Below are 27,574 nucleotides of genomic sequence, written 5' to 3' on the forward strand. Positions count from 1 at the left end.
TCAAATTAAGCGTGTACACAGCCTTTTCGGTGGAAGGACAATCATTCAAATCAACTTGAAATTTCAAATTTGTAAACGTGGTTTATGCTAAAAAACCAAGAGCCTACTTTTTTTTTTTTTTGGGAAGAATATTAGGTAAGAAATGTTTGTATGTGACAGTTTTGTCACGTTTTACAAATTTAGGAAATTTTTTCAATTCAGATGGAAGACGTGGCCATGAGACTTGGCTTACTCTTATTGTTTGTGTGGTAACGAAGAAAATGCTTGTTTGGTAACGAACAAACCCAAAAATTTTGGTTCTGATATGATGTGTGTATAAAAGATTTCTTTTGTTTTCTTAGAAATGACATGATTCTTTGCAAAATTGTGAGCACCCGTGAAAACTTTTATCTAAAATATAGGATTTAAAGTGACAAAAAAAGAATAAAAGTTCTAACGAAATTAACTAAAATGATCATTATTTTACATTGTAACAAGCTTAGATACATTTTCTTCGGTTTTTTGGGGGTGGGGAAGCGTTCCCACCAATTTATCCTCATGAAAAACAGACATTAACGGTCCTCCAATTACTATTAATTAATTGGACCTTCATAACCAAACCTATAATAGAAATAAAGACGAGACTATGAGTTATCAATTACTGGTACACAGGTCACATCCAATGGGTCCGATGTTGATCAGACACATTTACAAATCTGCTCTCTCGCTTCCATCTCTGGCCACTCTCTCTTTCGCCACCACAGCACCATCAAACAGGGGTCTGTAGACTCCTCCCGAGTAAGCCGACAGTTCGAGGAACATCAAGGAACGTTGTGCGATGGGGGAAATGGCAAGAGCGTCTGTGGTTGGCGTCAAAGGTCAAAGTTTCATTTTGTTTTGGATTCTGCATGCATTTGGTTTGGATTCTTTAAAAATCGTTTTTTATTTGAATTGGATTTGCTGCATTTTGATTGAAAATTTGAAAGTCAGTTGATGGGTATATTGGGAAGGGTAATGGAGAGTGAAAGAAAGGAGGTGGTGGGGGAGGCTGGTTGAGGTGGCGTACTGCCGCTGGCCGTTGCAGTCATCTAAATTATTGAGTATCTTAGTCCAAATCCACATCTCAATTCCAATAAACTTTTTTCATAATTACAAAACAATTAAACGAAATTCATCTAAATTATTGAGAAACTTGAACTTAGGGTGCATGAGGGTGCTCTAGAGTTTTAGCAAACTTAGCTGAACCCAAGTCTGCTAATCCAAATGTACTTCAATTCAGATTAATGTGCACATTACCAGCTAAAATTTACTGTTTGTCAGATCAGAGGACACACACTTTTGTTGAGCCCACATTGTAATGTATTTCAACGATCAAACCATTTATCTTTTAGATCTTGTCTTAAAGATTTTGTTACAAAAAATCATCTAAATTCGAAACAACATGACCGTTGGATTAAATGATATTCATTTTAATGATTCTTTGCAAAATTGATTTCGTCCATTTTCCATACTACAAATAAATTTCTTAATGGTTTTGGAATTATTAAGATGATATATTCATATATATTTTCATAAGAGTATAAATTTTTAAAAATTGATTGAATAACAAAGAAATTTAAGTAGAGCAAGTGATTTTTGTTGTTCGAAATTAATGAGAACTTCTTGAATTCAAAAGACCATGTATGTTTATTTACTTTTCAATTTTTACTAATTCTACCAACTGATCGAAAAGTTTGACCATAAGTGGTGGTATACATTATATGAAATTATCAAGGAATAAGAATATAAAAATTTGGCCAATTGATTGAAAAGTTTCACAATAAGTTGTGGTTTACGTTATTTAAAATTATCAAGAAGCGAGGTCCTGGGTGTGAAACACTATGTGTGTTTTTTAACTTTCCAACTTTTACTAATTTATTTTCATAAGAGCTTAAAATTATAAAATTTGGCTAAATGATCAAGAGGTTTAATCAAAAGCAACGGTTTTTGTTGTTTAAAATTAACGAGATATCCTAAGTTCGAAATGATATGTGCATATTTATTCTTTTCATTTTTACGGATTTCTGTTTGGTTGTTTATTTTTTTTAATTACTAGCTAAATAGCTATGTGGGTTGCATTTTTTAAACATTAGTTCCAATTCAAGTCTAACTTTCAATAAAGAGTAATGCGTAGACAAAATTTGCAAATCATATGACGTGTCACTGATATGTTTAAGTTAGTGCCCATTCATTGCTTATACATATCAATTAAAGACTAGAAAACATCATTATTTTTTTAGTCCCATATTGACAATGTTAATTTAATGCCCGTTCATTGATTTCTCAATTTTTTCCAAGAATTGCTTATATTTAGGTTTATACCTTGGTTTGGAATTGCTTATATTTAGCTTTGTACCTCGGTTTGTCGATTGGGGTTCCGCTACTTTCTTGGTGTTGGAATGAAGCAAATTACATTTAATATTTTTTTTACATCATTGATTTTTTTTCATTATCTTGCTTCTTAGTACAACACTGCATCAAACATTTCATTAAATCAGTTCAGCTTAGTCTATTCTAAGTCAATCCAGCTTAATCTCAGAAGTTAGTCCAATCCAAAATAATTCGATGCAACAAACGCTTCCTTAGGGTTTTATTCTTTTGTCTAATAGATACGTATTGCATGTAGTGTGAGTTTGGTACAAACTTGAAATTTGTAAACGTGATTTATGCTAAAACCAAGAGCCATTAGGTAAGAGATGTTTGTATGTGAGTTTTGTCACGTTTTTCAAATTTAGGAAATTTTTTCAATTCAGATTGAAGACGTGGCCATGAGACTTGGCTGCTCTTATTGTTTGTGTGGTAACGAAGAAAATGCTTGTTTGGTAACGAACAAACCCAAAAAATTTGATTTTGACATGATGCATGTATAAAGGATTTCTTTTGTTTTCCCAGATATTACATGATTGTTTGCAAAATTGTGAGCACCCGTGAGAACTTTTTTCATAAAAATTGTTTTTTTCTTTTTGTGTTGGGGGGGGGGGGGTTGAGGTGGTGGACTGCCTCTCGCGGTTGCAGTTGTATATGCAAATTTCTGCATTCTTCTTCTTGGATAAAATTGCACCTACAAAATAATTAACACCTTAGGTAAAGGCCAAGAGCCTCATGCGCCCATGATGAATGGGTGAGCTTTGGCCAAAGAACCTCCAATGCCAAAGTTAGAATTTAAAGAGAAAAGTATTTGGAGAGTTTTTAGGAATTTTGCAAGAGTGTGGAACCCTTTTTTTAGAAAAAAAATAGGGTTATATATATATGGAATGGAGGTGGCCGGTCCTTAAAGGTTTTTTGTGTGAAAATGAGTGATTTAATTGGTGATTAATGGATTCATTAGGAATTAATCCATTAATTAGCCAATTAATCTCCATTTATATGGAATAATTTGTAGGTTATGAAGTAATTACCTAAGATGAGGATGGATGAGATAATTTGGAATTGGTTACCTTTTTTGGACACTCTTGGCTTGATTAAAGAATGATTGTCCATTGCTTGAGCGTAGGACAATCGGTGTGTCTCAGGGGTAACTTCGTCCTTTTTACCAAAAATCGACGTGTCGCCTTGTGATTATTTTTGGCTCCACAAATGCCCCCACACCTACTGGGCTGCTCGTAGGAAAGTGCAGCAAGTGTAGAGATCTTCTTGCTCTAGGAAACTTACGAATACTTCCTATTTTGATGTAGATTCCCTCTTTAATATGAAATTATATCCTTCTAGGAAAGGGAAATAAATTTCTCTCAAAGCCTATTTAAGTCAACCTTAAGTGGGTTTTTAAATCAACTTTGGAGAGCGATTTATTCTAACCTACAAGAGAGAAAAAGCTCAGAGGATATTTGTTACACCTCCCCTAGCAATCTTCTACACTTGCCTATGCAAAGGACCGTCTTTTGTTGTTTTCTTCGTCTTCTCCGCGCTGCATTGCACCGATGTAAGAAAAACTTAATTCTCCTTGTCTTCTTCTTGGGAGGTGCTGCCACGAGGTAGTCGTTGGGGTGGTGCAGCACGTCGGCTGGTAGAGGCCAGGAGTCGGCTTGGCATAGGCCAAAGAGGTGGTGTGGCAAGGGCCATTGCTTGTGCTGCTCGGCTTGATTGAAGCCAAGGATTGGCTCGGCATGGGCCGAGGAAGTGGCGTGGCATGGGTAATGGTTTGGGCTGCCATGTCTGGGCTGCTTGCCAAAAATGAGGAAACTGCTTGAGTTTGATTTCTCAACTGCCGTAGATGGAGCAGTCGAGGATAAAGCTTCCAAGATTGGAGCTGCTGAAGATGAAGTGTCGGATGAGCGAAATGTTAAGTGCAAAAATGGCTACTGCCCCCTGACCATTTACTGCCTAGTTAATCTTCAAGCATTCGATCTTTTAAGCTATGTGGCCTTCTCGCATTGAAGAGCTTACCCAGATTGGTGTTAGGGATTTAGTTTACCCTCACGCACTAGAAAGCAATTAGATTACCCTCTTGCACTTGAGAGCAATTAGCGCACTGAAGAGCAATTAGTTTACCCTCTCGCACTGGAGAGCAATTAGTTTATCCTCTCGCACTAAAGAACAAACCCATATGGGTGTCGGGGAATTGGTTTACCCTATCGCACTGGAGAGCAATTAGTTTTTCCTCTCGCACTGGAGAGCAAACCCTTTTAGGTGTCGGGGAATTGGTTTACCATCTCACATTGGAGAGCAATTAGTTTATCCTCTCACACTGGAGAGCATACCATTTTGGGTGTCGGGGAATCAGTTTACCCTCTCGCACTGGAAAGCAATTAGTTTATCCTCTCACACTGGAGAGCAGACCCATATGGGTGTCGGGGAATTGGTTTACCCTTTCGCACTGGAGAGCAATTAGTTTATCATCTCGCACTGGATAACAGACCCATATGGGTGTTAGGGAATTGGTTTATCCTCTCGCACTTGAGAGCAATTAGTTTATCCATTGCACTGAAGAGCATGGAAGTCATTGTCATGAGTGCAACTGAGGAAAGCTGGACTGCTGGACAACTGAAATAATCCTCAGGCTACGAGGTCTTATTTGGCGAACTGCTTAAGACTTCGAACTGCTTGTGGAACCCACGTAAGGGTGTAAGCGCAGTAAGCTGCTCCCTGAATTATTGCGCCATCATTAGGTGTTTCATCTTGTGCCCTTTTGAGGCTTAGTTGGCACGAGCCATATGGCTAGGAGCCATGGTGCAAGATGGGTACAGTTATGAGCCATGGTGATAGATCAATGGCTGCCGGGAGCCATGAAGCAGGCAGGCGTGGTTGTGAAATCAAAGATGGGGCTGGCTTGGGCCAAGTTGTGCGTAGCAGAAGGAATTGTCTTGAGTGTTGAGAACAAGGTCTACCCCCGGTTCTTGGTAGTCAGGTTGGTGTGTCCTTCTGGTACTCGTCTACCCCGGGCGTGCCATTAGGCTGAGCTGCTGTGTTTTGTCGGAATAGAAGAAGTTTCTATATCCTGCAATCTATGTGGGTTAGTTTCATCTGCTCGATCTTGTCATTGAAAGATGACTCGCTTATGTTGGTCATGTCTATCAAAGTGCCTTATCAATAGCTTCGTTGTGTCGGAAATCGCACAATCGCTCGTTCAAAAGTATTTCTACTTTTTCCTGAATTTTCCTTTGTTGGGGTGGCAGAGCCCTCGATTGCCCCCGATCGTGACCTGTTGGTCCAGGCTGCTATTCCATATGTTCGGCTCATCTATGCCACAGCTGCAGTCAGTGTGCTATAGTCCTAGCAAGAGAGCGAGTAACTCGTAGGCTATTGGTGAACTTGAGTCGGATTGAGTGACTATTTATCTTCGTCCGCTGTGATGCATTCTCCAATGTGAGATGGAGGATACTCCTTGCGGGCCTTATCGTGAATGAACACTTTACCTGGAAGGTTGCTCATGTTGATTATCGAAGTGTGACCCCAACCGTGAATGTATGTTTGTCCGTGGGCCTGACTGAGAGTGCACGCTCCTCCACGCGTTAAGATGAGAGTATATGCTATCTCGGAGGTCCAATCGGGAGTGTACTCCGTTAGAACGCTCGGTTCGTGACTGGTCAAGTGACTACTTGCCAGGACGTTGGTGGAGAGGTTCGTCTGCCCTTGTCCTTCTTCGGGACCCCTTGTCCTGGGCACGTTGGATCTCGGTGCGTTGCAAGAGTTGATTCACCAAGGTTGTCTATTATGCTAGGGCGTTCATCAACTCTATGACTTGTTAAGACAAGTGTTGTTCGCCATTTGGATTAGAAGAGCTTGGAAGGAATATGCCTCATTGAGCAATGGAAGTGTGGTAAGCTCCAAGCGCGAGATTTGAATTAAGAAATGTCAAATCCGCGAAGAAACATGGTGAAAATGCCCCCGGCTCGATGGTTAGTCCATATGGTTGAGATAGTCTTGGGCTAATTTGGGCTGCTTGGAATGCCATATGAGCGGATTGGGCCGCGGGAACAGACTGGGCCGAGGGAGCAGGCTGGGCTACGGGAGCAGGCTGGGTCACAGGAGTAGGCTGGGCCAAGAAAATAGGTTGCTCGGCGAGAGCATGCTGGGCCACGGGAGCAAGCTGGGCCACGAGAGTGGGCTGCTCGGTGTGTGGCGTATGTGGGCGCGAGGCTAGGGCTCGGCTTGGCAACACGTTGGGCTCACGTTGGGCTTGGAACGACATGGCTTGGGATTGCTTTGATGGCATGGCTCAGGCCGTGGTAGTGGTGCCATGGACCTCACCGCGAGTGGCTACTGAGGTAGCCACCACAGTGGTTCCCGTGGTGGTGACTCGTGGTGGTGGTGCCGCTCCACTTATTGTCACATTTAGCCTCGTGGATCGTCGTGGTCCCATCTCTTGAATGTTGAAATTTTCATTTGTTGAATTTTCTAAATTTCTAGCCATTGTACTTCTTTTTTACATTTTATCAAAGAATTTGTGCAAACAAAAAATTCTAATAATAAGAACGTATGAAAAATCTACAAATGGACAAGAAAATAGAAAACCTTGGATGCGAGAGTCTTCTACGAGTGTGGGACTCAACTCTTAATGAAAGCACCAATTTGTGGATGCAAATTTCCGTCTTCTTCTTCTTGGACAAAATTGCACCTACAAAACAATTAACACCTTAGGTCAAGGCCAAGAGCCTCACGCGCCCATGATGAAGGAGGGGGTTTTGGTCGAAGAACCTCCGATGCCAAAGTTAGAATTTAGAGAGAAAAGTATTTGGAGAGTTTTTAGGAGTTTTGCAAGAGTGTGGAACCCCTTTTTTAGAAAAAAAAATAGGGTCATATATATAGGGAATAGAGGTGGCCGGCCCTTAGAAGTTTTTTGTGTGAAAATGGGTGATTTAATTGGTGATTAATGGATTAATTAGGAATTAATCCATTAATTAGCCAATTAATCTCCATTTATATGGAATAATTTGTAGGTTATGAAGTAATTACCTAAGATGAGGATGGATGAGATAATTTGGAATTGGTTACCTTTTTTGGACACTCTTGGCTTGATTAAAGAATGATTGTCCACTGCTTGCGCGTAGGATAACCGGTGTGTCTCAGGGGTAACTTTTTCCTTTTTACCAAAAATCGATGTGTCACCTTGTGATTATTTTTTGCTCCACAGCAGTCATCTAAATTATTATCTTAGTCCAAATCCACATCTCGATTCCAATAAACTTTTTTCATAATAACAAAACAATAAAATAAATTCATCTAAATTATTGAGAAACTTGAGTCTGCTAATCCAAATGTACTTCAATTCAGACTAATATGTACATTACTTGCTAAAATTAACTGTTTGTCAAATCAGAGGACACACATTTTTGTTGAGCCCACCTTGTAACGTATTTCAACGATTCAACCATTTGTCTTTTAGATCTTCTCTTAAAGATTTTGTTACAAAAAATTATCTATAAATTCGAAACAACATGACCGTTGGATTAAATGATATGATTCTTTGCAAAACTGATTTCATCCATTTTCTATACTACAAATGAATTTCTTAATGGTTTTGAATTTGTCTTTTTTTTTTTTTTTTTTTTTTTTTGCAAAGATGACATATGAATGATAAACTCAAATATAGATAGTTTAGATCCTTGAAAGAAGTTACAAAATGAGAACTATAAAAAGTGTTTCAGTATGGTTTTCTTTTGATCCTCACCAGGGCCACCCCGGCCCAAAAAAATTGAGGGCACCAAAATTATTGGGGTGGTATATTTATATGTATTTTCATAAAAGTATGAATTTTTAAAAGTTGATTGAATAACAAAGAAATTTAAGTAGAGCAAGTGGTTTTTGTTGTTTGAAATTATGGAGGATCTCTTGGATTCAAAACACCATGTATGTTTATTTACTTTTCAATTTTTACTAATTCTTTTAATTGAAAATTTGACATTACCCCTTGAAATTATGTTTTCCTTAACTAAAACCCATCTCATCTTGTTTATTTGATTAAAGTCCATTGACTAGGTTCCAACTAAGCAAATTCTTTAATTAAGTTTGAAGATTGTGGCACAAGTTGTAAATATTTTGTAATAATAGGTCAATTACTTTTCTACGTGACAATGTTTTTCAAATTTGGGTTTTGGCTGGATGTTTAGAATTGGATGGGTTTTTATCTAGGAAAAAAAAGTTGCAATGGTCTATATCTAAAGAACCCTTCTTTTAATAAGAATATAAAAATTTGGCCAACTAATCGAAAAGTTTCATCATAAGTGGTGGTTTATGTTATTTAAAATTATCAAGGATGTCCTGGGTTTGAAACAGTATGTGTGTTTTTTTACTTTCCAACTTTTACGAATTTATTTTCATAAGAGTTTAAAATTATAAAATTTGTCTAAATGATCAAGTTCAAAAGCAACCGTTTTTGTTGTTTAAAATTAACGAGAAATCCTAAGTTCGAAATGCTATGTGCATATTTATTCTTTTCATTTTTACGGATTTCTGTTTGATTGTTAATTTTTTTTTAATTACTAGTTAAGTAGCTATGTAAGTTGCAGTTTTTAAACATTCGTTCCAATTCAAGTCTAACTTTCAACAAAGAGTAATGCGTAGATAAAATTTGTAAATCATATGACGTGTCACTGATAATGTTTAATTTAGTGCCCATTCATTGCTTATACATATCAATTAAAGATTAGAAAACATCATTATTTTTTTAGTCCCATATTGACAAGGTTAATATATAAGAAAAACCACATCACGATTTATATAATAACACTTTAAAAGTTCGGATAGAAGGAAAACAAAACTCATCATCTATTACTTATAAGCTCGGAGTTTTTGTGTTCCATTCTCCCGATACAAAATAAATTAGTTTTTTCATGTTTCTAAATTATTGGGTTTGTTTATGCTTTTCTAAGTATAATTTTATTGAAATCTTACGTATAAAAACAAATAATTTTTTTATATGAAGTTAGGGCACATTTTTTGGTGTCGCCTTGAGCATAAAAAATCTCAGGACCGGCTCTGATTCTAACCCATATATAGTGTACAAGAACTGTTGAGAAAAACAAAAAAGGAAATTAATCTTAACCAAATTACAAATAGAAAATATATCTAAATTCTAAACAAACCTCACTAAATACAAGTTATTACAACATAAACCCAAATTTGTCTGCCCAACATCACTCGTATGGTCGAATTTTTAATAAGTTTGGACATTAGATAAATTTAGCTCAATCCATTTCAAAAATCTAAGTTTGTTGCCTGTAAAATTGGACAAAATGTAGATAGAAGATAAATGTAATTAATCACACAAGTATTATCCAAAGTTTCTTCATGCTTGGACGAGTGCTTGAAGTAAACTCATTGCTTTACGATTAGTGATGCTTTATTGTAATATTTTTATATCTAGTTTACAATGACCTTTTTGGAGCCGAGTTCTTCATGATATATATTTGTAGGGGTGTGCTATCCACACATCCCTTTTTACTTCTCACACACCCCTTGTTAATTTATATCATTTGATCTTCTTCAATTCACCCGATCTAACGGCCAAAACTTAGAAGGGTGTGTGAGAAGTAAAAATAGGTGTGTAGATATCACACCCCATATTTGTAATGTCCTTTTATCAATAAATAAAATATCGTAATCTTCTTAAAAAAAAATTAAAAAATTCACCGCAAAGTAACATTGACATATATCCGACACGACATTTTGTGAATTTTGGCTGGAAGTTAAAGAAAGTGACATGTTGGTAGTGTTTTGAACTGAAAATCTATCCAAGTAGTTGCCAAGTTTTTGTATTCATTCATGCACAAGCATTAAAAACCTCAACGTGTGGTGTTTACTTGGACATGCAGTTCCTCTGAGCCCCTCCATTTGTCGGAACCCCTCCTCCATTTCCTTACGTTTCTCAGACCTCAAACACCGAAAATCCCACTTCCCCAAACTGAAACAAAACACCCCCCCAAAACCCATCAAATCCGCCATCGAAAACGGCACCTCGAACCACCAAGCTGCACCAGTATTGGACACTACTTCTACAACAATCACCATTAAAGGCATCCTCAGCTTGCTGCTGCAGAATGTCAATGAAAACGATGGCAGACGGCTGATTTCTTTGGGCATGGGGGACCCGACTGCCTTCTCCTGCTTCCACACGACACATGTATCGCAGGAAGCCGTCGTCGAAGCCCTCCAATCCGACAAGTTCAATGGCTATGCTCCCACTGTTGGTCTTCCTCAAACCAGAAGGTAAATTATTAATTATGGTTTTTTCATTTCTGAGATTTTTTTTTTTTTTTTTGTTTAATTGTCATTAGTTGTCTTGTTCTTTCTCGTTACTATCGAATTCTTGTCCTAAGTGCTTCAAATTTGGTTTCTGGATTCTTCTCTTGTTCTTGGATTTAACGGACTTTGTTTTCAATTTGCATTTTTTAATGTTTTAGTTGAAAGTACTTTTATAGTTCCCTTCACTTTTTTTTACTTCGACATACTTCATCAATTTGAATATTCATGATTGATTCTGTATCACCCTTGTTCGTTGGGGAAATTTCCCGTGGGGAATGCTTCTTGTCCGACGAGCACACAGCTCCCCGAGAGGTTTGGCGCCGGTTGATACTTTTTATGTCGGGCTCCTGCTTTACTGGCGGGCTTGTCGGGCAAGGCTGAAAGAGAAGGACAGAGTTAACTTTGAAAGGTGCCTTCGTGAGGCCTTAGGTGTAGGCCTTGAGGCTCACGATCAAGATTAACTTATAAGTGTTCAGGCGTGCCACTGCCATCTTCAGTATGGCAGATGTAGAACAGATGTTTGAGTTTAATTATATATTCGAAAGACTATGTTAGTTATTGACAGGTGCCTTTGTGGGGCCTTAGGCATAGGCCTTGAGGCTTCCCATAAATAACTAACTTAGTATTTGAACATATAAGGTTCCTTTTCTTGGTTATGTAGATCTTATAACCATCATACTTCTGATTACCCGAACTTAAAGAGTAGAATGGATCCAAATAGGTGCCTTTGCGGGGCCTTGAATAGGCCTTGAGGCTTCCCATTAGAACCCCTTCCATTCTCAATGTTCTTGCCCGAGAAACAGGATGAATCCAAATAGATGCCTTTGTGGGGCCTTAGGTGTAGGCCTTGAGGCTTCCCATCAGAATTCATCCCGTCCCCGAACGTTATATGGTAATCATAATATCATAGCAATAAAACTAAGTGACAGGTCAATTACTTGCGCCCCAAGTAACTTCGGACTTCTTGTTATCAAAGCTTGTAGTGGATGGGTTAAGTCCACATCAGGTTCTTTTTTATGCCTTGAGGCCAAGGACTTTTAGGGTGATCAAATCTTATATGCCCGAAGGCTTAGCACTTAGATCTGACTTGAACTGTGGAGACATATTCAAATCGGATCTAAGCACTGAGAGAATCTTTTGATAGCCATATTACTAGAAATAACTTAGATATAACTTGTAGTATACAACATATTGCTAGGCTAATGAATGCACAGACAAAAACAAAGAGGATCGGGCAAGGCTGATCATCTTGCAAAAGGTTTGAAAGCTTAGAAAAAGGGTAGGGAGATGAGTTTACAGAAGGAATCGATACTACAGCAAGAGTTGAGCAGGGTAGCAGAGTTATTACAAAAGGTTTATCCCGAAAGGGATGAAGGCTTGGGCTGACTACAGCTTCGTTTTGAAGGCAAATCTGGCTTTTGAGCAGAGTTTGTGCTTGTATTTGTTTGTTTGAGTGTCCTTGATTCTTGACTTCTCCTGCTCCTTTTATAGACACCTTGGCTTGGCATCCTATAGCGACAATCTTGCCCGAATGCAATTTGAAGGGTAGTGAATCATCAGCTATTTTACTTGTATTGCCATCTAAAAGTACTTTTTGGGCTGTATAGTTGGCTGGTCTATACCACTTGGCCTTTGGGTAGGTAAGCAAGTGGTCTGCATGGTCTGCACCTAGTCAAAAACGGGTTTCTCCTATCTTCTGGACTTCGGCTAACTTCGGGCTTTTCTTTCTCTTTTTGGGCCAACATCCCCCAAGCCCAAAGTTTAAGTTTTGATCCAAACAGTGCCCCCTTCAATTGATATTTAGCCTGGAATTTCAGGCGTCAATATTAATTGAATAGCTGCATGTGTCTGCACCCTTGCTCTCGGAATTTGTATCTTTTGATTGAGATTGACGTCACCCGAAGTCTCTTGATCTTCCCACGACCCTTGAACTACCTTCTGGCATTCCTATAAATTCTGGTTCTCCCCACAAATCATCCTCAATCTTATCTTTTATCCGCTTCAAGTTTTTCTCCCAAAACTGTGAAATGAGTTCTTCAGAGTTTAAGTGGGGTTTCTTAAAACTCCCTTTTCGTGAGAAAAAAAGTCCTCACCAGACAACTACTATCCCCAACACCTTTGGTCGATCACCCCGCTATCTCCAATACCCTTGGTCAGGCGGTTTCCTCATGATGGCTTGCCTTCCTGCTTGCCTTCATGATAAATCAGGCTTCACCATCACATGTAGTGGTAATTCTGCCTGAGGATCCCCTACCAGGCACGTGTTGGCTGCACAACCCGATCACCTGATCGGGTCCTATCCAAGGAGACATCGGAAAACCAGTTAAATATAATATTGTATCCAGAAGGAATCGAATGTAGTACTTCGGTCTTTAGATCTTTTTGTAAATATCACCAATTTGTCGAAATGAAATAAACATTTGTTTTTAGCAACTTTTTGTTTTTCTGTCTTCTTGAATGGTTGGTGATCATACCCTGCATCTTGATATTCTGATATCTGCTCTACCTTGCATCCTCTTCAAAGTAACAATCTCTAACATCCCATAATGTAGGACAATACTTTTTCAAGAATTTAACATTAATGGGATATTTCTGCTCCTTCCCTTCAAGGTCTGCCAAGTAGTATCCCCCTTTGCTCAACACTTGACTAATAGTGAAAGGACATTCCCATGTCGGGCTCCACTTTCCAAAGCCCCTAAGCTGAGCTCCTAGAGGGAGGATTGTCTTCCATACTAAATCTCCCTCTTTAAAAGACTTCATCTTCACCTTCTTGTTATAAGCTCGGGCAACAGCTTTCTTTCCCTCTTGAATCTGATTCAAGGCTTCAGTTCGGGCTATATCTAAGTCTTCAATTCCTTGACACATGGCTTCGATATATTCCTCGCTGTGTAACCCAAACTGATTTTGAATTCTGACAGAACTTACGTTGATCTCCATGGGAAGTACTGCATCTTGCCCGAAGGTTAAAGCATAAGGAGTTGTCCCTGTTCCTGCCCTCTTGGAAGTTCTATATGCCCACAAAGTGTTTCCCAGCTTTTCATGCCAATTTTCCGGACTCTCAATCACCATTTTTTTAATAATGTTTACCAAAATCTTGTTACTAGATTCTGCTTGGCCATTTGACTGTGGGTAGTAAGGACTGGACTGGACCATCTTTATTTTGTATTTACTTGCAAATTCTTCAACTTCCTTTGAAATGAAAAATGGCCCTCGATCAGTCACAATAGTTTCGGGTACCCTAAATCTGTACAGAATCTTGGTCTCAATGAAATTCTTGATTGTGGCTGAGGTTATGGACTTTACTGCTGATGCTTCCACCCATTTGGTGAAGTAATCCGTTGGCACAATTATGAAAATGTGCCCCTTACTAGAAGCTGGATATATCTGCCCGATGAAGTCCATCGCCCATCCTCGGAAGGGCCATGGCTTGACTACTGGATTCAAAGGTACAGAGGGTACATGTTGGAGAGGACCATGCCTTTGACATTCTTCACACCCTCGGGCATAGAACTTGCAATCTTTTTCTATGTCGGGCCAGAAATATCCATACCTTCTGAGCAGCAATCTCATCTTTGTTCCGGCCTGATGTGCTCCACATACTCCTTCATGTACTTCGGCCATCACTCTCATGGATTCCTCTTGGCCTAAGCATTTCAATAATAACTCGTCTGGAGTCTTCCTTAGCAGGTCTTTCGCCCACAAGACATACTTAGTTGCTTGTTGTCGGTTCTTCTTGCTGGTAGGTGAAGAGGGATCCTTCAAATGATGGATGATAGGCGATCTCTAATCTTCTACCTCGGTTTCCTGAACCATTACATCCAGGCTGAATCCTCTTTCCAGGATAGAAGGAAGATTTCTCCTTTGAATCTCGACATCCAACCCATATCTTCTCTCCTGTACTGGTATACCTGAGGCCAATTGCGTCATCTCATTGGCTGCTAAGTTGGTTCCCCGGGGGACATGACTCACCGATATCTCAGAATCCCAATATCTCAGCAACTGCGTGGCCGCCAAATAATATCCGGCCATGGCGATATGTCTGCACTTGAACTCCCCATTTAGCTGGTTTATCACCAATTCTGAATCACCAAACACCTCAACTTCCATTGCCCCCAGCTCCATCAAGATTTCCAAACCAATGATTAAGGCCTCGTACTCTGCCCGATTGTTGGTATTCCCTTGATAGTCTAAGAAATGAGTAATAATGATAAATTCCCTGAGGGTTGATAATCACAATCCTAGCTCTTGAAGCCTTCTGAGTATAAGAACCATCAAAATACAGCTTCCAATGAGTAATCCACAAACCAGCCACTCTTCTTATCTCATGTTGGATCCACTCCTCCTTGCCTGATATCCCTTTGCCTGGCGGGATCCAAACATTAATAACTTCCAGGGTTCCTGGTATATTGATTATCTCATCTCGAGATTCTTGATGCTCTGCCAAGAAGTCAGCAATTGCTTGGCCTTTTACTGCCTTTTGGGGAACATACTGGAAGCTGAACTCTGATAATGCTAGAATCCATTTCCCGATCCTCCCTGTTAACATTGGTTTTGACAACATGTACTTTATCACATCTGTCTTGGCGATGATGTGCACGTGACAAGGTAACATGTAATGCCTCAGCTTATTGGCAGTAAAATACAGAGCTAGGCACAATCTCTCTACTGGGGAATATCTTGTTTCTACCTCGGTCAGAATTCTACTGAGGTAGTACACTGCCTGCTCTTTCCCACCTTCGTTGTTCTGAGCCAGCAAACTCCCAATTGATTTATCTGAAGCAGAGATATATAGTTTTAAAGGTTTTCCCCTCTGAGGTGGTACCAATACCGGTGGAGAAGTCAAATAAGCTTTGATACTATCGAAAGCCTCTTGGTGTGGTGGTCCCCACTCAAAATTCTCTTTATCCTTCAGTCTTAATAAAGGAGTCAGTGGCTAGATCTTGCCCGCCAGGTTGGCAATGAATCTTCTTAAGAAATTAATTTTTCCCAGCAGCCTCTGAAGTTGCACTTTGTTGGTGGGTGAAGGTGACTCCATTATTACCCGAGCTTTATTCTTGTCCACTTCCACCCCTCGTTGATGAACTAGGAATCCCAAGAAGTTGCCCGCTCTTACTCCAAACGCACACTTCTTTGGATTCATCTTCAATTTATGGACCCTTATTCTTGTTAAGGCCTGCCTGAGTTCTATCAGATGATGCTCTTCCGTCTTGGATTTCACCACAATGTCATCAATATACACCTCCATGTTATGGCCAATCAGATCATGAAAGATGGCATTCATCGCCCTTTGGTAGGTTGCATCAGCATTCTTGAGCCCGAAGGGCATGACCAGATATTCATATGCCCCCACATGCCCAGGGCACCTAAAAGCTATTTTATGTATATCTTCCGAAGCCATCTTTATCTGATTATACCCGGCATTTCCATCCATAAAAGATAAGACTTTGTTTTTTGCCACCACATCTATGGAAAGATCTGCCATAGGCATAGGATATTCGTCTTTAAGTGTAGCGCCATTAATATTTCTATAATCAACACAACATCGTACTGCTTTTGTTACAGCTTTTAAAACGGGTACAATGTTGGCTAACCACTCCACATATTTGGCTGGCCTGATAAATCCGGCTTTTACGAGCCTTTCAATCGATTCTTTGACCTTCTCTTCTATCTCCTTCGACATCATTCGTGGTGCTTGCTTAACCGGCTTATATCCTTCCTTGATGGGCATTCTATATTCCACCAAGGTTACATCTAAACCCGGCATCTCAGTGTAATGCCAAGCAAAACAATCTCTGAATTCTTGCAAGAGATAGATAATTTGTGCCCGATCTTCTTTCTCCAATAAACCACTGATTTGTATTGGTCTTGGGTCCTCCTTTGTTCCTAGCTCAATAACTTCCAAAGGATCTTGGACCTCCGGTGGTGGCTTATCAGGTTCTGCACACAAAAATTCAACCAGCTCCGGGCTCTCGGGCAAGTCGTCTGGTTCATCCAGGTCATATATACATTCGGCCATTTGAATGGCCCTTTCCAATTCTTTTTGACAAGATTCTTTACTGCTTTCATCCTGGCTGGTTGAAGCTTCCACCTGCCATTCCTGCTCTTCTCTGTCTAAGAACTCTTTTTCTTGTCTTCTTTCTTTCCCATACACCAACAGTCGTTTAATCAGGGATCTGACTGCCATTACCTGATCTTTCCTTTTTTGTTCTATCATTGATGGTGTAGGGGTGTTGGGATAATAAAAGGTCTATCCCACTCCTCTCTAGTAAGGAGCATTCCTTGTTCTAGAAGCTTTTGGGCCGTCACCTTGGTAGGGCGACCGTTCTCATCTACTCCCAAACACTTCAAGATTCCTACGTTGGGATTGTAGAAACTTGCTTCTGTTATATTGGCTGTGGGAAGAAATGGCCGTGATTCGGCCTCTACCATCTCCCAAAAGCCTGGCTTTTCTGCACTTGCTTTATGATACACAGCCACTTGTTGATGTAGGGTGGAGGGCACATCAAGACTTTGGTGGATCCAATCCCTTCCAAGTAAGGCTTCATAGGTGGAGGTGCAGTCCACCACAAAGAACGCCAGCATGATCTGTTTAGACCCCAGATCTACTTCCAAAGGCAATATCCCAAGAGTCTTGGTGATAGCGCCCGAAAAACTAGAAACTGTGAGGTCTGTAGGAATAAGATCTTCTATGCCTCTCCCCAACTTCTTCATCTGCTTAGCTGGTAATACATTAACAGCTGCCCCTCCATCAATCAACATCCTTCTGAAGGGCACCTCCTCCAAATGAGCTGTCACATATATGAGTTTCAGATGATTGGCAAGTGACATATTCGGGCTACTGAACACCATTTTGTCTGTATAGATCCTTACAGGACCTTCTTTGGATGTTTCAGATGATGCAGCTTTTCCCGATGCTCCTTCTTCCGCTACCTCCATATTAACATGAGCCATCATTGGTTCAGTTGTGACATAATCTCCTTCCATGGCGGCGGGCTAATCAGGTTGGGCAACAAACATAGCAGACAGCACATATGCCATGTTTATATGAAAGTTGCTAGGCTCTGGTAGTTCCTCTTTTTTGCTCCCTCGAGTTGATTCACACCTGGACATGGTGTTTGTTTTGGAACTTCTCCGAAGGGATCCCCCAATGATGGAGAAGGTTGTTTTTTCTTAGGGGAGAGAGTCCCAAAGCAAATAGGCTGTTCTGCCTTCCAGCCGGGAGTTGGTACCATAATCATATCTTCTTGAGCTCTCCTCAAGATTCTATATTTCCTCGGGTGCAGGCTTTGTGGCACATGATTTCCTTCGCCTTCAATTTTGCTGTTAGCCCTCTCCACCTCCTTTTTACTTCTCCAGCGGAGCTGACTGCTTCCTCCAGACAACGTTTTCTCTACCTTTTGATTTTTTGAAGCTTCTGACGTCGCTGGGGTTTTCAAGTAATTCATGTAGGCTTTATGTTGCCTCTGAACCCTTTTGACCATGGAGGCTCCCATTTGCTTAACGGGCTGTCCGTTCTTCCCAACCACATACCATTTTCGCCCGAGGTAAGCAGGATTATCTTTTGTAACAGGGTTTGTTATCATGTCATTCCGCCTGACCTCTCTTCCCATATGGCCGTACTGAGAGTGTCCTGTACTTCTTTCTTTTGGCTTCTTGGCATCTTTATCCTCTGCTTCCTCAGAAACCTCATGGTTACGAAAGATTTCTGATAAAGCCCTTGGTTGGGAATCACCTCCTAACCGCTAAAAGACACTTCGGGAGGTATCCCTTCCTGCAGTCTGCCAAGCCTTCTCTTGTGCCTCTTTTCTCTTTTGCTCATCATTCCTTCTGATCAATTTATGATCTATGAAGGTTCTAGTAAGTGGTATTTCGAGCTCACACTCGCATTAGCACTTACTGCACAGCACTCTTCCTTTGAATATGGCGGCTTTTGGATATTCGGGCAAGTTAGCCACCCCCTTTATGGGTTTGTCAATCAATCTTCTTTCTTCCTCTCTTGTGACATTCTCTTTTCCCTTCTCTGCCCAGGCCATACTGATCATATTGATAAGGGCTTCTGAGAAGGGATCCGTATGTTTATTAGTCACCGCAGCTTCTTCTAGTTGATTGGTTTTAAGCCCCTTTTTTTCCCTATCACTTTTCTCCCCAAGTTGAGGTAAAGACATAGGAATAGGTGGTCTGAGAACCGGATTATCTTCTTTTCTGGAGCCTGCAGAGGTGTTCTCCAATCTTTGTAGTATGTGCAACAAAGCAGTTTGGAAATCTTCTGATCCTCTTGACATATTACTTTGATCAGGAAATCCCACCAGGCGTGCCAAAACTATGTTCGTTGGGGAAATCTCCCGTGGGGAATGCTTCCTGTCCGACGAGCACACAGCTCCCTGAGAGGTTTGGCGCCGATTGATGCTTTTTCTGTCGGGCTCCTGCTTTACTGGCGGGCTTATTGGGCAAGGCTTGTCGAGCAAGGCTGAAAGAGAAGGACAGAGTTAACTTTGAAAGGTGTCTTCGTGAGGCCTTAGGTGTAGGCCTTGAGGCTCACGATCAAGATTAACTTATAAGTGTTCAGGCGTGCCACTGCCATCTTCAGTATGGCAGATGTAGAATGGATGTTTGAGTTTAATTATATATTCAAAAGACTATGTTAGTTATTGACAGGTGCCTTTGTGGGGCCTTAGGTATAGGCCTTGAGGCTTCCCATAAATAACTAACTTAGTATTTGAACATATAAGGTTCCTTTTTCTTGGTTATGTAGATCTTATAACCATCATACTTCTGATTACCCGAACTTAAAAAGCAGAATGGATCCAAATAGGTGCCTTTGCGAGGCCTTGAATAGGCCTTAAGGCTTCCCATTAGAACCCCTTCCATTCTCAATGTTCTTGCCCGAGAAACAGGATGAATCCAAATAGATGCCTTTGTGGGGCCTTAGGTGTAGGTCTTGAGGCTTCCCATCAGAATTCATCTCGTCCCCGAACGTTATATGGTAATCATAATATCACAGCAATAAAACTAAGTGACAGGTCAATTACTTGCGCCCCAAGTAACTTCGGACTTCTTGTTATCAAAGCTTGTAGTGGATGGGTTAAGTCCACATCAGGTTCCTTTTTATGCCTTGAGGCCAAGGACTTTTAGGGTGATCAAATCTTATATGCCCGAGGGCTTAGCACTTAGATATGACTTGAATTGTGGAGACATATTCAAATCGGATCTAAGCACTGAGAGAATCTTTTGATAGCCATATTACTAGAAATAACTTGGATATAACTTGTAGTATACAACATATTGCTAGGTTAATGAATGCACAGACAAAAACAAAGAGGGTCGGGCAAGGCTGATCGTCTTGCAAGAGGTTTGAAAGCTTAGAAAAAGGGTAGGGAGATAAGTTTACAGAAGGAATCGATACTACAGCAAGAGTTGAACAGGGTAGCAGAGATATTACAAAAGGTTTATCCCGAAAGGGATGAAGGCTTGGGCTGACTACAGCTTCGGTTTGAAGGCAAATCTGGCTTTTGAGCAGAGTTTGTGCTTGTATTTGTTTGTTTGAGTGTCCTTGATTCTGACCTCTCATGGTCCTTTTATAGACACCTTGGCTTGGCATCCTGTAGCGACAATCTTGCCCGAATGCAATTTGAAGGGTAGTGAATCATCAGTTATTTTACTTGTATTGCCATCTAAAAGTACTTTTTGGGCTGTATAGCTGGCTGGTCTATACCACTTGGCCTTTAAGTAGGTAAGCAAGTGGTCTGCAAGGTCTGCACCTAGTCAAAAACGGGCTTCTCCTATCTTCTGGACTTCGGCTAACTTCGGGCTTTTCTTTCTCTTTTTGGGCCAACTTCCCCCAAGCCTAAAGTTTAAGTTTTGATCCAAACAACCCTTTTAGCGTTTCCGAGTAATCTGGGTTATAGCAATTTGCAAATTTGTGAAGTTGACAGAGAAAGTAGAAATTAGTATAAAGTAAGAAGGATGAAAAACAAGATAGTAGAAAAGTTCAAAAACCAAAAATTGTAATGGAAAAGACTATTAATTAATTTTTCGAGGAAATTTTGAGCCTGTTTGGTATCTTTCTTGGATATAATTTTTTGTTTTGCGACCAATGAGTACTAAGTAATTTAGTTACATTCATCATCATTTTCGAAAACTATAAATTATTTTCAAGTTGAACACCAAACAAACCCGAATTACTTGATTGGATTTTTGGAGTGTTCCGGAGGATTGTTCATTACCGACGGGGTGTGGTACAAATCAAGTAGAAGCAATACCTGTGCCTTATTAGGTAAGGAACTGCTTTATAGAGCTATAAAAATATTAAACTAAACATGATAAATACCAATATTAAACTAAACATGGTAAATACCAAAAATATATAAGAGCTACAATTGGTATTACATATGTACTTCACCAATGTGGGACAATAAACTACTATTTACACTTTAACTAATATATAACTCGCAACACTCCCCCTCAAGTTGGTGCAAAGATGTCACGCATGCCCAACTTGTCAAACGAGTTGGAAAACACACTATTAGACATAGCCTTAATAAGAGCATCACCAAGTTGATCTTCAGATCCCACAAACAGAAACATAATAATTCCAGCATCCAATTTTTCCTTAATGAAATGTCGATTGATCTCCACATGTTTTGTTCAATCATGTTGCACTGGATTATGAGCAATCTCAATAGCAGCCTTGTTATCACAATGAAGTTTCATAGCACCTTTAGGTTTAAACCCAAGATCTCTCAACAATTTGTTCAACCACAAAAACTTACATACACCATGAGACATACCATGAAACTCAGCTTCTGCACTTGACCTAGCCACCACTTTTTGTTTCTTGCTTCTTCAAGTAACTAAATTACCACCCACAAACGTAAAGTTTCCAGATGTAGATCGCCGATCAGTGATAGAACCTACCCAATCTGCATCTATATACCCTTCGACATTCAAATGATCATTCTTGGAGAAAAACAGGCCCCTGCCAGGAGCCATCTTCAAGTACCTCAAAATACGGGTTACTGCATCCATATGAGCTTCACTAGGTGAGTGCATAAACTGACTTACCACACTAATTGCATAAGCAATGTCAGGGCGAGTGTGAGATAAATAAATTAATCTCCCCACAAACCTCTGATACCGTTCCTTATGAGTAGGAACTTGATCTGGAAATAAGCCCAGACGATGATTCTGCTCAATCGGAGTATCAACAGGTTTGCAATCTAACATACCTGTTTCAGCTAACAAATCATGAACATATTTCCATTGAGACTGAAAAATACCATGCTTGGATCGGGCAACCTCGATTCCAAGAAAATACTTCAATTCACCCAATTATTTCAACTCAAACTCAGTAGCTAGGTACTTTTGAAGGCGTTGTATCTCCTTCTGATCATCACCAGTTACTATCATGTCATCAACATAAATAATCAATGCAATTAACTTACCATTTTGTCGCTTTAGAAACAAAGTATGATCTGAATGACTCTGGATATACCCAAACTTCTTCATTGAACTTGTAAACCTCCCAAACCACGCTGTAGGAGATTTTTCAACCCATGCAAAGCCTTTCGTAACCTGCATACAACACATTTTCTAGGAAATGTTCCAATACCAGGTGGGAGATCCATATACACTTCCTCCTTAAGTTCACCATGAAGGAAAGCATTTTTAACATCAAACTGCAACAGAGGTCAATCCTGGTTTGCTGCTAAGGACAGAAAAACACGCACAGTATTAAGTTGGCAACAGGAGCAAATGTCTCCTGATAGTCCACCCCATAGGTTTGAGTATAACCCTTAGCAACTAATCTGGCTTTATACTGGTCAATAGAACCATATGCTTTGTGCTTAATAGTAAACACTAATCTACATCCAATGGCTTTCTTCCCGTTTGGTAAAGGAACCAAATCCCAAGTAGAATTCTTTTCCAAAGCTTCCATCTCAACTTTCATGGCATTAACCCACTTAGGGTTAGACAAAGCATCTTGCAATTTTGTTGGAATTGATACACTAGATAGCTAACATATGTAAGATGCATATGGTTTGGACAAACGATGAGTAGACACATAATTGTTGATAGGATATTTGGCTTTGGCATGCATATCAGGCTCATATTGTACTTTAGGTTTTCCACGATTAGCTCGTAGAGGCAACTGATAAGTAGAAGAATCGTCAAAATTTACCTCATGTATGCCACCATCTTGTACCAAACTGTTAGAAGAATCATCACTGGACGAACCATCATCAGGTAACTTGTTAGACATATCAGCAGCAGGCAACCGATCATCAGAAGGTAATTCGTCGACATACTAACAGGCAATTCGCTGGGCACATCTGATATGTCTTCAATAGAAATAGTTTCGGGAATAACAACTAACCGATCACTATCTGTAGCCGACTGATTAGTATCAGGCAACATAATAGGTTCTGTTCCTAACTCTGCCTGTAACACATCATCCATACCATCTCTTTGAATCTGCACTTCACTGTCCATCTCCCCCTGAAGTAGAGAGTCAGAATAGGGCTTCACAAAATATGAAACTTCCTCATGGAATGTGACATCCATGGTAATGTAAGTTTTTTGAGTCGGATGATGATAGCACTTATAGCCTTTTTTATTATTAGCAAACCCAGGAAAGACACACCGGAGAGCACATGCATCAAGTTTACTCTGTTGATGAGAATGGACATGCACATACGCAATGCACCCAAACACTTTCGGAGGAAGCTTTGATACAGAAACAAGAGAAACATGTTTTTGTAGCACATCGAAAGGTGTCTGAAAATCAAGAACCTTACTTGGAACACGATTGATCAAATACACAGCAGCCAAAACAGCATGACTCCACAAATGATTAGGAACACATTTATCCAACATCAAAGAGCGAGCAACCTCCATTATTTGACGATTCTTCCGTTCGAACACACCATTTTGTTGGGGTGTAAACGAAGTAGTCGTCTGGTGAATAATACCATGATCACGAAAAATACATGTCAAAGTGTGATTCACATATTCTCCTTCGTTATCAGACCTGAAGACCTTAACTTTGGTCTGAAACTGAGTAGACACCATTGTACAAAATTCTTGAAGAAGTAACGGAACATCACTCTTATTCTTCATCAAGAACACCCAAGTTAACCGAGTATAATCATCAATAAAAGTAACAAACCAACAGAATCCATTAGAAGTAACTTTCGCCGAACCCCACACATCAGAATGTATCAAATCAAATGGCAAAGTAACTTTAGAATCACTTACGGGAAAGGAAGCACGATGACTCTTAGCCATGACACATGTTTCACACTTGAACTCTGAATCACTACAAGTGCGAAACAAAGAAGGAAATAGATGCTTCATATAACTGAATGATGGATGTCCCAATCATCGATGCCACAACCAAATTTGATGTCTGTCATCCACTTTAGCACTTAAAACTTGATGATTATTTGAACCGGAAACAACAGTATCCTTCATAGTTAAGATGTACAAACCCCAATTTTTTTTACCATGACCAATTATCTTCTGACTTTGAATGTCTTGAAAATAACAATACATAGGGTAGAAGTGAGCAGAACAATATAAGGTATCAAGAAGTCTTCCAACCGACAAAATATTGCACTTAACATCAGGAACAAGTAAAGCACGAACCAGTGATAAGGTTGAAGTCAGAGAGATAGTGCCTTCACCTTTCATAGGGGAATGTGCTCCATTTGCACTAGTAATATACGGATCACGAACATAGTCACATAACTCATCAAACACTCTAGGGTCACTAGTCACATGATCAATGGCCTCAGTATCAATTATCCATTTATTTGTTCCACCAAGATGCATAACAACACTATGATTATATTGAGCCATTGAACAAAATCACAAACAATAAAGGCACAAAAGATACGCAACAGAATAAAAACAATTTACCAGAACACTGTAGCAGACTGTTCACGGCACTGTAGCATCACTGTTTACGCAATGTAGAGGATCACTGTTCATGCACTGTAGCAAAGTGATGTACTATAGCATGACACTATTCACTTTTTTTTTCCTCTCTCACGAAGGAAATCACAAAAAGTGTGGGCACAAAATTAAAGTACATAGGTCACCAAGAGCGAACTGCTCTAATGCCATATTAAACTAAACATGGTAAATACCAACATTAAACTAAACATGGTAAATACAAAAAATATATATGACAATATTTGGAAATTTCTTATATATTCATTAATCTCCAAAGTGGAGTATATATAGGAGTTACAATTGATATTACGTATGTACTTCACCAATGTAAGACAATAAACTACTATTTACACTTTAACTAATATATAACTCACAACAAAAAGTAATGGCAAATCCAATCTTATAAGTAATCCTCAAGTAGTTAGTTTAATAGATGATAGGATCTGATTTCATTGTTACTGCTGAAAACAATTCAAAATTTTGTTCACTTTACTGTCAAAAATCCAAGCTCCTATCTTTCTGTTGTGATAAAATTTCAAAAACATTTTCTTCTTATTTGGTTAAAACGAATCCTTGATAAAGCGGCATTTTGATGCATGTGTTGGATAATAGACTGCTGGCTTGTACAGCAAGGAAACATCAGAGTATATGTCCTGAGGGTACTCAAATATAATCATGTTGATGATGCTTATCCATAGTGTATATTACTAAATTTGCTATAATTTCCCTTCGTGGCAGAGCAATTTCTGAATATCTGTCCCGTGACCTTCCATACAAGTTAACATCTGATGATGTTTTCGTCACGTCTGGTTGCACGCAAGCTATTGATATCGCGTTGGCTATGCTTTCTCGCCCTGGTGCCAATATCTTGCTTCCAAAGCCATGCTTCCCTATCTATGAACTTTGCTCTGCTTTTAGACATCTTGAAGTTAGACATTTTGATCTCCTGCAAGAGAATGCCTGGGAGGTTGACCTTGATGCTGTTGAAGCTATTGCAGATCACAACACGGTTGCAATGGTAATTATAAACCCTGGGAATCCTTGTGGGAATGTGTACAGTTACCAACATCTGGAGAAGGTTAGTTGTCAATGGTATCACATATGAACAAAAGATTGTACAGTGAGAGACCAGTTTAGGTTATTGACACTGGTTATCGTTGTAACCTATTGTTTTTGTATCAAACTTAGATCGCAGAAATTGCAAACAAGCTTCGAATTCCTGTAATTGCTGATGAAGTTTATGGGCATCTCGCCTTTGGGGATAAACCATTTGTGCCAATGGGTGTTTTTGGATCAACTGTTCCGGTTCTTACTCTCGGGTCCCTGTCAAAGAGATGGATAGTTCCTGGATGGCGACTTGGTTGGTTTGTGACGACTGATCCATGTGGCATGTTTGGAACACCCAAGGTTCTCTCTCTCTCAGAATTATGAACTCCATATAAATTGATTTACGTACCATTAAATCCAAACAATCACCGCGCATCATCTATTGAATATTCATAGCCCCACTCTCTGCCATTTTAGTGCACTTCATGAGTACTATCTCAGGATTTCCTAAACCAGTTTATAGCACTAAATGTTATCGTAAAAGTCTAATGGATTTTCCATATGGGCCCTAGTCTCTTGTGGATTCAATAGCTTTGCAGATCCATCGGTTTAGCAGTTTGATGTTGTCAAGTTCCACTTATACCTGTTACAGATATTCACATCTCATGGATAAAACTTTGTTCTACTGACCGAAAATCATCATGATTTTTATAATTACATCATCCACTTCTAGTTTTGACATATACTATTCTGTTCAGGTTATTGAGCGCTTTAAGAAATATTTTGACATTTTGGGAGGGCCTGCAACTTTCATTCAGGTTTGTACTTCATATGCTTGTTTTGAATCGCTCAAACACAGTAATTAGTTTTCTTGCTTAGTGGACTAATTTGATTTTAAGGTCATGCCACTGTGCGGCTTCTGTCCTCTGGAACTACTATTTCTTAAAGCTCTTTCCAGATTGCTATAACAAAAGAAAACTTCTAATAGCTGTTTTAGTTCAACATTTACTCACAATTCCTCAGGAATTTTAGTCAAAACGCGAAAAATACAACATATTATTTGCATGCTTAAAACTTTTATTTGAGTACTAACTTTATAGGCATTAGGCAGCAGTTCCTCGCATCCTTGAAGAAACCGAAGAGATCTTCTTCAAGAAAACTCTGTATTTCCTGAAGCAGTCCTCAGACATTTGCTGGGATAGGATAAATGAGATCCCTTGTCTTACCTGTCCAAGCAAACCAGAAGGATCCATGGCCGTAATGGTGAGAAATTAACGGAAACACAATTGTTCATATACTATAAATTCAACATTCTAATACATCTTTGCTTATTAATTTTCCGTGTAATGCAGGTGAAACTAGACCTTTCACTACTGGAAGATATTAATGATGATATCGAGTTTTGTTTCAAGCTCGTGAAAGAGGAAAGCGTGATCTTTCTTCCAGGTAAGAAATTAATGAACATTCAGAAACATAGTTTCCATGACATTTGTCTTGTTTACAAGCATCTCGCTGACTAACAAACGGAGATTATGTGTGTATTGCAGGAAAAGCAGTAGGGCTGAACAACTGGATACGCATTACATTTGCTGCTGATCCATCTTCCGTTGAAGAAGCTTTGAGGAGGACAAAGTCTTTCTGTCAAAGGCATGCCAGAAAATTATCGTTATATAACATAAATGCCATCAACAAGAAATGCTGATGCCATTTGTGATGTTTTTACTTTTTGTATGCCACTGTCAATTTGTAATGAATTAATAATAATGCATCGTAAGTGTCTTGGATGCTAAACCCTTAAACACCATGCCAATAAGTTCTCAAGAGACTGAAACAAATAAAGAAGCAAAGGTACCTTCTTGTTCGGGCTAGATCTGTC

The 27,574-nt window shown here is 39.5% G+C and overlaps 1 protein-coding gene and 1 long non-coding RNA gene across 2 annotated transcripts; one reads left to right on the top strand and one right to left on the bottom strand.

Moving 5' to 3' along the window:
- Positions 1-661: 661 nt before the first annotated feature.
- LOC126614344 (probable aminotransferase TAT2) lies at positions 662-27,559 on the top strand. Its single transcript, XM_050281955.1, has 8 exons — positions 662-857; positions 10,269-10,662; positions 25,390-25,729; positions 25,840-26,058; positions 26,457-26,516; positions 26,806-26,961; positions 27,051-27,144; positions 27,246-27,559. Exons 1-8 carry the CDS (start codon positions 818-820, stop codon positions 27,398-27,400), a joined length of 1,458 nt encoding a protein of 485 aa, XP_050137912.1. The 5' UTR covers positions 662-817; the 3' UTR covers positions 27,401-27,559.
- LOC126614345 (uncharacterized) lies at positions 10,670-25,379 on the bottom strand. The gene is made up of 3 exons (XR_007620348.1): positions 25,026-25,379; positions 20,571-20,992; positions 10,670-10,943 (listed from the first exon to the last, which is right to left on the bottom strand). It is a non-coding gene; the product is annotated as an uncharacterized LOC126614345 (long non-coding RNA).
- Positions 27,560-27,574: the final 15 nt, after the last annotated feature.

This window comes from Malus sylvestris, chromosome 3 (assembly GCF_916048215.2).
Source record: "Malus sylvestris chromosome 3, drMalSylv7.2, whole genome shotgun sequence".
NCBI classification, from domain to species: Eukaryota; Viridiplantae; Streptophyta; class Magnoliopsida; order Rosales; family Rosaceae; genus Malus; species Malus sylvestris.

What these genes read in the sequence shown, in the direction of transcription:
- LOC126614344 (XM_050281955.1), top strand. Translation starts at nt 818, where the DNA reads ATGGGGGAAATGGCAAGAGCGTCTGTGGTTGGCGTCAAAG. An exon ending in GTCTGTGGTTGGCGTCAAAG is followed by an intron (nt 858 to 10,268) that starts GTCAAAGTTTCA and finishes TTGGACATGCAG; the next exon opens with TTCCTCTGAGCCCCTCCATT. An exon ending in AAGGATCCATGGCCGTAATG is followed by an intron (nt 26,962 to 27,050) that starts GTGAGAAATTAA and finishes CGTGTAATGCAG; the next exon opens with GTGAAACTAGACCTTTCACT.